A 10876-nucleotide genomic window follows, 5' to 3' on the forward strand; every position below is an offset into this window, starting at 1 on the left:
GGTCGGATTCCCGGCTTCGCTGTGTTGCTGTTACGCAACTTGTTGTGTAACCAAAATAATCTCCGGCTCCTGACAGACGAAGCTCAGGGCCGAGAGCTCCCAGAAGGCTCTGCGTTGCCCTGGAAACGTTCATTTCTGTTGCTGCAGACTTTTACTCAGATATTTTAAAGATTGAAAGACTTTAAACTTTATTAACAGAAACTCACAAAGACGAGCCGATGCCAGAGGGGGTGTGCTGAAAACAGGAAGGGGGCCCTTTCAAAATAAAAGACAACTTGGAACGGGGATTCAGATTTAGATAGCAGGGACGGACTCTGGCCCACATTGGACTCTGAACCGTGCAGGACTCTGACCCGTGCAGGACTCTGGCCCGTGCAGGGTTCTGGCCCACATTGGACTCTGGCCCGTGCAGGGTTCTGACCCGTGCAGGACTCTGGCCCGTGCAGGGTTCTGGCCCACATTGGATCTGGCCCGTGCAGGGTTCTGGCCCGGTTCTGGGGAGCGTGGAGGCGTGTTGGGGGGAGAAGCAGCACATCTGTGATTAATGCGGAGCAGAACTCCTTTGATGGACGAGGCTCATTCCTGAGGCGCCGCGTCAGCCCGAATGGTGGATCTGGTTTCCCAGAGAGGGACGGCGTTGGACCTCCAGAACCGAACCGTCACCCTCGTTTATTTCATGGGGGGGGGCATAGAGCCCAGGCGTCCCGACGATCTTCGCTGAGACTCTGACCGACTTCCTGTCCTCTCCTTTCGGGTCCAGGTGTGGTTCCAGAACCGGAGGGCCAAGTTCCGCCGGAACGAACGGGCCATGCTCGCCAGCAAAAACGCCTCGCTGCTCAAATCCTACTCGGGAGACGTGACGGCGGTGGAGCAGCCCATCGTGCCACGCCCGGCGCCACGCCCAAACGACTACCTGTCCTGGGGTAACGCTGCCCCCTACAGGTAGACACCACTCACTGCACTCGCCTGATGTGTATTGTGTATTCTGATACTACAGTAGTACTGCAGTATTTTAGCGCATACTCTGGTGTAGACACGCGTACGATACTACAGTCGTACTGCAGTATTGTAGCGTGTACTCTGGTGCAGACACTCGTACGATACTACAGTAGTACTGCAGTATTTTAGCGCATACTCTGGTGTAGACACGGGTACGATACTACAGTAGTACTGCAGTATTTTAGCGCGTACTCTGGTGCAGACACTCGTACAATACTACAGTAGTACTGCGACTGCGTATTAATGAATAATTCAAGACACCAAACAAGAAACAAATGATTTCACCTCCGATGTCTGTTTACAATCAATCAATCAATCAGTCAATAGATCTTCTGTTCATGCCCCCCCCCCCCCCTGTCTGTCAGCGCCATGGCGACCTACCCCCCCAGCTGCTCCAGCACCAACACCTCCCAGGGGATGAACATGGCCAACAGCATCGCCAACCTGCGGCTGAAAGCCAAGGAGTACAGCCTGAACCAGGTGCCCACGGTCAACTGAGAGGAGGACGGGCGGGGGGGCGCTCCCGAGGGGGGGGGCCGCCCGAGTCCCCGGAGCGGCCCGGACCCTGGGCTCTTTTATTGTGAAGTCGGACGATGCCGTAGCTGCATTCCTGCGTACTTTTACTCTGAAGGCGACTCTTTAAACACGCGTGTCCCTCCGGTCCCACATCGAGGACTGTCCTCTGGACCGTCTGTCCTCTGGACCTCCTGGACCGTCTGTCCTCTGGACCTCCAGGACCGTCTGTCCTCTGGACCGTCTGTCCTCTGGACCTCCTGGACCGTCTGTCCTCTGGACCGTCTGTCCTCTGGACCGTCTGTCCTCTGGACCTCCTGGACCGTCTGTCCTCATCAGACCCATAAACCTGGGACCAGTTCTTTCTTTTCTCTGAAAGCGACACCAAAGCGACGAGAACTTCTCACATTTATGCAACTTCCTGTAAGCGTTAGTTTGTTACTCCACCGAGGGGGCGTGGCCGATGATGTCACGTGAGCGGCCGGTATAACGGAGAGGCTCGTTTGTTACTCCACCGAGGGGGCGTGGCCGATGATGTCACGTGAGCGGCCGGTATAACGGAGAGGCTCGTTTGTTACTCCACCGAGGGGGCGTGGCCGATGATGTCACGTGAGCGGCCGGTATAACGCAGTAGATTCTCCTCGTTTTTATGATACTCTTTATTTGTAATGGAATAAACATGTATAAGAATAAAAGCATTTGAAAGGAGGAAGTGTCGCGTCCGCATGCAGGAGGTCAACGGCGCCAGAACAGAACCTCCCCCACAGAACCTCCTTCTCAGAACCTCCCTCCCAGAACCTCTCTCTCAGAACCTCCCCCACAGAACCTCCTTCTCAGAACCTCCCCCTCAGAACCTCTCTCCCAGAACCTCTCTCTCAGAACCTCTCTCCCAGAACCTCTCTCTCAGAACCTCCCTCCCAGAACCTCTCTCCCAGAACCTCCCCCTCAGAACCTCCTTCCCAGAACCTCCCCCACAGAACCTCCTTCTCAGAACCTCCCTCCCAGAACCTCTCTCTCAGAACCTCCCTCCCAGAACCTCTCTCCCAGAACCTCCCCCTCAGAACCTCCTTCCCAGAACCTCCCTCCCAGAACCTCCTTCTCAGAACCTCCTTCCCAGAACCTCCTTCCCAGAACCTCCTTCCCAGAACCTCCTTCCCAGAACCTCCTTCCCAGAACCTCCCTCTCAGAACCTCCTTCCCAGAACCTCCCTCCCAGAACCTCCTTCTCAGAACCTCCTTCCCAGAACCTCCTTCCCAGAACCTCCCTCCCAGAACCTCCTTCCCAGAACCTCATTCCCAGAACCTCCCTCTCAGAACCTCCTTCCCAGAACCTCAAGCTGTTCCTGCTTTTCTTTCTTCTGACATTTCCTTCTTATAAACTGGATATTTATGAGCAGGGAAGTCCTCTCCTCCAGATGGGGCCCCGGGGCCTCCTTTAGGTGTTTCTTCTCCTCGGCCCCGCCTAACCTCCGCCCGTGGGCCAATCAGGCTCCGGCTGCTCCGGAGGTGAAGCTGATTTACTTTTCATCTCTGAGGCCTTTAAACGCTTTTTCTTTGAGCAGGTTTGTGTTTTCTGCTAAATTAAATTTGACATAAAAAGTTTTATCTTCTGGCTTTCAAGCAGCCGGTCGCCGCCGCCTGGCTCCGCCCCCTCGCCGCACTTTTATGAGTGTTTTTACTGCTCCCCGCTCGCAGTGGGAGTTTTCTCCTCACGACCAACATGTGCTGCTGGGGGGGCGTTCAGGGACGGCTCCGTCATCGCGTCGTGAAAAGAGAGAGGAGCGCAGTCCCACCGTCGCTAAACCCATCGGTCACTGCGTTGCCATGGAAACATGGAGAAACATTTCTGGACCGTCATGAACCCGACCCATTAGAATCCGAACCGGTGGTTCCGTCTGAGCCCCCCCCCCCACACACACACACACACACTGACCTCCAGAGGTCCTCCAGGTCCGTCCAGGTGGTTTTTGGTGGCCCTGCTGGGTCCTGGTTCTGACTGTGGTATGTCCAGCATTAGACCCTGCCCCCCCCCTGCCCCCCGCCAGGCGCCCCGTCTCACCTTTCAGGGCCAGGACCTGGTCTGACCTGAAGTGATTCCAGATGTGGAAACCTTTTTCACCTCTTCCTCCTCCTCTCGGCCCCCGGGGCCCGTCCAGCCACTCCATCAGGCTGAAGCGTCCCCTCGGACGGGGAGCACATGACAGCCCCCCCCCCCCCCCTCCCACATCTGGAGCTCGTTATGGAGGAGACAGTCGGAGCGAGGGAGGGGCGGCGAGTCTGCAGCAGAGCCGGGACCTTTCAGCCCCTCTCCTTTACCTTTCCTCCTCTTTCATCCCCTCGTTTTCCCGTCTTCCTGCCCCCTCCCCCTCCCCTACCTCATTAGTGAGCGCTTGGGCCCAGCTGTGGGGGGGGGGGGGGGGGGGTGGTACAGGACCAGAAGAACGTCCCGATCTGATGAGAGGACACTGATGAACTTCCGTCTGTCTCCAGGCTCACAGCGAGGACTCGCCGCTTGTCCTCACAACACATGATAGGACAGCGAGACAAGGGGACTACGGGCCCCGCCTTTATGGACCTTTGTAGAACTCTATCGGGCTCCCCGAATACCTTCATAGACCATCACAGACACCGCGGTGTCTTAAACTAGTCTTTTCTTATTCTGGTCTTTTAAACTAGTATTTTTATTATTCTAGTCTTTTAAACTAGTCTTTTTCTTATTCTAGTCTTTTAAACTAGTATTTTTATTATTCTAGTCTTTTAAACTAGTCTTTTTCTTATTCTAGTCTTTTAAACTAGTATTTTTCTTATTCTAGTCTTTTAAACTGGTATTTTTCTTATTCTAGTCTTTTAAACTAGTCTTTTTCTTATTCCGGTCTTTTAAACTAGTCTTTTTCTTATTCTAGTCTTTTAAACTAGTCTTTTTCTTATTCTAGTCTTTTAAACTGGTATTTTTCTTATTCTAGTCTTTTAAACTAGTATTTTTCTTATTCTAGTCTTTTAAACTAGTCTTTTTCTTATTCCGGTCTTTTAAACTAGTCTTTTTCTTATTCTAGTCTTTTAAACTAGTCTTTTTCTTATTCTAGTCTTTTAAACTGGTATTTTTCTTATTCTAGTCTTTTAAACTAGTATTTTTCTTATTCTGGTCTTTTAAACGAATCTTTTTCTTATTCTGGTCTTTTAAACTAGTCTTTTTCTTATTCCGGTCTTTTAAACTAGTCTTTTTCTTATTCCAGTCTTTTAAACTAGTCTTGTTGGTGAGTATATGATGGCAAAAAAGTCCATTTTCATTTCATAATTAAATAAAGAAGGTTTGGGTCCAAGAATGTTCTCTAGCCTAAAGTCAGACTTGGACCTGGTCCAGAGTCCCGAGGCCCTCAGAGGGATTATCAGCTCTCTACCTCCCTCTGCTGGACACTGACGGTCACACAGTTGCAGACATCAGTCTGTTCTCCGACCAAAGGAAGGACAATCCCGCACTGGAACCAGGACTCTCCCAGTCCAGACTGGTGTTATAGAACCAGAACCAGTTACAGAACCACTTCCTGTTTCACAATAAAGGTCCTCCACAAGTTCAATGTTTCTGTGTGCGTGTGTGTGTGTTTGTGTGTGTGTGTCTGTGTGTGAGTTTGTGTGTGTGTGTCTGTGTGTGAGTCTGTCTGTGTGTGTGTGTGTGTGTGTGTGTGTGTGTGTGTGTGTCTGTGCGTGTGTGTGTGTGTGTGTGTGTGTGAGTCTGTGTGTGTCTGTGTGTGTGTGTTTGTCTGTGTGTGTCTGTGTGTGTGTGTGTGTGTGTGTGTGTGTGTGTGAGTCTGTGTGTGTCTGTGTGTGTGTGAGTCTGTGTGTGTCTGTGTGTGTGAGTCTGTGTGTGTGTGTCTGTGTGTGTGAGTCTGTCTGTGTGTGTGTGTGTGTGTGTGTGTGTGTCTGTGTGTGCTTTGTTGGAGAATGTGTAACGTCTGATTCTGATCTTGTTTTACCTGCTGAAGACCTGCTGTAACTTGTCACACACACCTGGGGGTGTGCACACACACGCACACACACACCTGTGCCCCTCCCTCCCTGAGCAGCAGGAGGTGCACTGTGGGCTCAGTGTTCTCCGCAGCAGCAACAGCTCAGCCTCCTCTCTGCTGCCACGTTGACCGACCGCCCGGCGGCTCCTGCCACGGTCGCCGTGGTCACCGTGGTCGCCGTGGTCACCGTGGTCGCCGTGGACCGGGTCGGCCCAGCTCCGTGTCCGGGCCTGACGGGGCCGAGGCTCACCTGGTGGGACAGGAGCCCCAGGGATCCGTGTGTCTTGTTGCAGCAGGACGATGAGCGGATATCTTTACCGAGGAAGGTAAGACCAGTCGAGAGGCGCGTCAACTTTAAGGTGCGTTTCACACCTTTGTCACACCACGAGGTATTGAGGCCTTCGGCGGCGTTTCTGGATGAGGGGCAGCGATTGGCTGAGCTCATGTAACACCTGGACTACCTGTGTGTCACCTCCCGCCCCCGACAGCTTAACCTGCCGAAACAGTCACGCAAAGATTCAGCTCAGCCATGATGCAATCCATGATGGTGGAAGGCGGAGCTTCTCAGGAAACCCCAAAGCGGCATTCTGCTAAACACCTGAAGAAGAAGAGACTAGTCTAAAACACCCGAAGAAGAGACTAGTCTAAAACACCCGAAGAAGAAGAGACTAGTCTAAAACACCTGAAGAAGAAGAGACTAGTCTAAAACACCTGAAGAAGAAGAGACTAGTCTAAAACACCTGAAGAAGAAGAGACTAGTCTAAAACACCCGAAGAAGAAGAGACTAGTCTAAAACACCTGAAGAAGAAGAGACTAGTCTAAAACACCTGAAGAAGAGACTAGTCTAAAACACCTGAAGAAGAGACTAGTGTAAACACGACGAAGACGGCCGGTCGAGCTCTCGTTCTCCATCTGAGGAACAGATCTAGAGATCCAGAAGAACTAGTTAGTGGTTTCTGTGGGAAGTGGACTGATGCCCGTCTCTTGTTCCAGACACTCTGGACCCGAGACGCCGACCCGGCCAGAGGACCACGGACCTTCGGCAGGTGAGTGACCATGTTTTCATCCTGTTTCAGTGTGAGCCCGACCCGGTTCTGTTTCAGACAGAGGAAACGGTTCATATCAGGTGGGGTCTGTTTGCGTGGTTCTGGTGGTGCGTCATCGGGCCTGGATCCAGAACACCTTCGACCTCGATGTTCCAGAATCGCTCTTTAATAGTACTTAATGTCTCTCATTTTAAAGAACCCTCAGAAAGCCGTGCTGATTGCCCCCCCTGGGGATCTGGCACTCCCGGCCCAGAACCGTTTGGGCCCGCTTTTACAGGGCTAGAACACAAATGGTGGTACGGAGGCCTCCAGACTGGAGCTATCTGGAACGCGTTCGGCCTCACAGAGAGGATGAGTTTGGCTCTGGAGCGGTTTCAGCTGGGCAGGAAAACGGTTCGAGGAGCGATCGGGTGAAGCACCTGAAGCACCTGAAGCACCTGAAGCACCTGAACGCGCCCCGCCTTCGTGCCTGAGCTCAGAGTCACGGGCGCTGATTCGGGCAGGATTCGGGTTCAGGATCTGGCCTCAGCAACGCCTCAAAGTCCTGCTACAAAAGCACCACGATCCCACACCCAGTCCAGGTCCACACAGCGAAACAGTTCAGGTTCACGCAGCAAAACAGTCCAGGTTCACGCAGTGAAACAGTCCAGGTCTACACAGCGAAACAGTTCAGGTTCACGTAGTGAAACAGTCCAGGTTCACACAGTGAAACAGTCCAGGTTCACGCAGTGAAACAGTCCAGGTCCACACAGCGAAACAGTCCAGGTCCACACAGCGAAACAGTCCAGGTCCACACAGTGAAACAGTCCAGGTTCACGCAGTGAAACAGTCCAGGTCCACACAGCGAAACAGTCCAGGTCCACACAGTGAAACAGTCCAGGTTCACGCAGTGAAACAGTCCAGGTTCACGCAGTGAAACAGTCCAGGTCCACACAGCGAAACAGTCCAGGTCCACACAGCGAAACAGTCCAGGTCCACACAGTGAAACAGTCCAGGTTCACGCAGTGAAACAGTCCAGGTCCACACAGCGAAACAGTCCAGGTCCACACAGTGAAACAGTCCAGGTTCACGCAGTGAAACAGTCCAGGTTCACGCAGTGAAACAGTCCAGGTCCACACAGCGAAACAGTCCAGGTCCACAACTCAACTGCTCATCTGCTCACTTGTTTTCTTTCTGTCTTCGCAGACTTGTCGTTTGGTGGGACGGACGAAGGACCGCCGGTCCAGATGCACAGCATCAGAGGGGTGGAACAGGTAGGACCACGTAGTGGACAGGAGCTAGCACTGATGCTAGCGTAGCGCTGTGTGTCAGAGGTGTCGTCTCTGCTAGTGACTGCTAAGCTGTGTAGCAACTGAATGTGAGTCTCATTCGCCGTCAGTCTGACTCCCGTTTCCATGGTAACAAAGAAGCTCCCAGTTGTTTGTGATCCGTGTTATCAGCAAATAATCTGACGTCCCAGACGGGGGTCGCGTTCAGGTACATGAACATCACAGCCTCACTGAACGTTCCTGTCCTCGTGACGTCCTGAGATGTTTTTCTTCCTTAAACCCAGGATTACTGCTTCCTCTAGTTACTTTCTGACCAGGATTACTGCGGTGTGATGTCAGAGGGTTGTCATGACAACATCTGCTCTGTGTTATTGCGGAGGTTTATCCTGCTCCACATTATGGCTGTAATTGGACCATTAAGTTGTTTCCCCGCAGCCTTCAGACATCTGAGTCCTTCTCTGCACTTTTCCTGTCTCGTGTGGAACCGTAATAGAACGGATCACAAGTTCTGAACCGCATGTGGAGCATCGCTTTGTCCAAGGTTCCCGTTCTGCTGTCGGTACCGACGGGATCGCAGCGACATAAAGGTAGAAGAAGGGATCCGTGCAACCCACAGACAGATGTTTCATAGGAATTAGCTCTTCTTTTACAATGTGTGGCTCCACCCACAAAGTCCAAGATGGCAGCACGTCGTTTGTCTGTGATTTGATGTGTTTAATAGATTCTTAATTGATGTTAGATCATCTTGTTATTCCTTTGAAGATGGCAGAAGAGGCTCCGCTTGTCCCTGGGACTTGCGGGCTACGCCCTCCCGTAGCTAACGGACCCTCCGAGCGGCGCTAGGCGCTGTGCAGTCCTGAGATTTTGATGAGAGGAAGACTTCGCCCAATCAGAACGCACCTTTCACAAGTGGCCTTTATGGAAGCACATGGCTGCCTGTTAGCGTGTTGGACCGCAGAGACACCGCCTTGATGGATGGACAGATGAGGGCAGCTAATCTGCTATTCTGGCCTCAACCCAGGGCCGTAATGGAGACCCTGACATGTTCTGCTACGCCCCGGGTTCTGCCCCGTCCCGGGTTCTGCCCTGTCCTGGTACTGCCCCACATTACCTATCTTCACACTCTCTGATTGGTTAGACTGGTTAGACCCTTGTTAGCTACAGTTGGCTGGTCCAGCTTGATCCGGGCCTGATCCGGGCCTGATCCGGGCCTGATCTGGGCCTGATCCGGGCCTGATCCGGGCCAGGTGCTGTCACCCATATATAATTGTATTTATTATTGTGTGTATATATATTGATATACACACAGGGTTTTATAAATATGTGTACTACTACATCCTCCTCAGCATCGCCATCTGCTGGACTGGCGCCGCATCCATGATCGACGTGACCAGCTGACATGCGTGTTGCGTGCTGGTGGGCGGAGTCTCTGTCTCCTCTGCCGCTGTGGGTGAACCGAAGAGAACTCTGTTCTGAAGGTCTGTTTGTGTTTCAGGCCCGTCTGAGTCAGAACCGTAGACTCGGGGCCGGATTGGGTTACGCTGCTTCCCACACACAACACGGGGGGGTCGGCCATGACAGTTGGCAGTCGGTCCAGAACCTGATACCGTAATTTAGATCTGCTGTAAACACATAGAATGAGACCCAGACATGTTCTCCCTCTGAACAGCGGCCAGCAGAACCGGGCTGAACGCTGCTGGCTGGACCCGGATGTCACATGTTGATCGTCAGACACACAAACCGCTGGATGTGTGTGTGTGTGTGTGTGTGTGTGTGTGTGTGTGTGTGAGGCTGGAGAACAGCTTGATGATGATGTGTTTACACGCTTCTGGTCCAGCTTGTGTTCTGTACACCAGGTGTAGTTATAGTACTAGGTGTAGTTATAGTACTAGGTGTAGTTATAGTACTGGGTATAGTTATTGTACTGGGTGTAGTTATAGTACTAGGTGTAGTTATAGTACTAGGTGTAGTTATAGTACTAGGTGTAGTTATAGTACTGGGTATAGTTATTGTACTGGGTGTAGTTATAGTACTAGGTGTAGTTATAGTACTGGGTGTAGTTATTGTACTGGGTGTAGTTATAGTACTAGGTGTAGTTATAGTACTGGGTGTAGTTATAGTACTGGGTGTAGTTATAGTACTAGGTGTAGTTATAGTACTAGGTGTAGTTATAGTACTGGGTGTAGTTATAGTACTAGGTGTAGTTATAGTACTAGGTGTAGTTATTGTACTGGGTGTAGTTATAGTACTAGGTGTAGTTATAGTACTGGGTGTAGTTATTGTACTGGGTGTAGTTATAGTACTAGGTGTAGTTATAGTACTGGGTATAGTTATTGTACTGGGTGTAGTTATAGTACTAGGTGTAGTTATAGTACTGGGTGTAGTTATAGTACTGGGTGTAGTTATTGTACTGGGTGTAGTTATAGTACTAGGTGTAGTTATAGTACTGGGTGTAGTTATAGTACTGGGTGTAGTTATAGTACTAGGTGTAGTTATAGTACCGGGTGTAGTTATTGTACTGGGTGTAGTTATAGTACTAGGTGTAGTTATAGTACTAGGTGTAGTTATAGTACTGGGTGTAGTTATTGTACTGGGTGTAGTTATAGTACTAGGTGTAGTTATAGTACTGGGTGTAGTTATTGTACTGGGTGTAGTTATAGTACTGGGTGTAGTTATAGTACTAGGTGTAGTTATAGTACTGGGTGTAGTTATTGTACTGGGTGTAGTTATAGTACTAGGTGTAGTTATAGTACTAGGTGTAGTTATAGTACTAGGTGTAGTTATAGTACTGGGTATAGTTATTGTACTGGGTGTAGTTATAGTACTAGGTGTAGTTATAGTACTGGGTGTAGTTATAGTACTGGGTGTAGTTATTGTACTGGGTGTAGTTATAGTACTGGGTGTAGTTATTGTACTGGGTGTAGTTATAGTACTGGGTGTAGTTATAGTACTAGGTGTAGTTATAGTACTGGGTGTAGTTATTGTACTGGGTGTAGTTATAGTACTAGGTGTAGTTATAGTACTAGGTGTAGTTATAGTACTAGGTG

At 50.7% G+C, this 10876-nt stretch overlaps 1 protein-coding gene across 1 annotated transcript in view; it reads left to right on the forward strand.

The window, feature by feature from the left end:
* Positions 1-1497, forward strand: part of prrx1b (paired related homeobox 1b) — a 7912-nt gene extending 6415 nt beyond the window's left edge. Inside the window, exons 4-5 of the mRNA XM_068743618.1 lie at positions 723-942; positions 1365-1497. Of these exons, the coding sequence (XP_068599719.1) occupies positions 723-942; positions 1365-1497 (353 nt within the window). The remainder of the gene's footprint in view (positions 1-722; positions 943-1364) is intronic.
* Positions 1498-10876: the final 9379 nt, after the last annotated feature.

Source organism: Brachionichthys hirsutus, chromosome 9 (genome assembly GCF_040956055.1).
Source record: "Brachionichthys hirsutus isolate HB-005 chromosome 9, CSIRO-AGI_Bhir_v1, whole genome shotgun sequence".
Classification (NCBI taxonomy): Eukaryota; Metazoa; Chordata; class Actinopteri; order Lophiiformes; family Brachionichthyidae; genus Brachionichthys; species Brachionichthys hirsutus.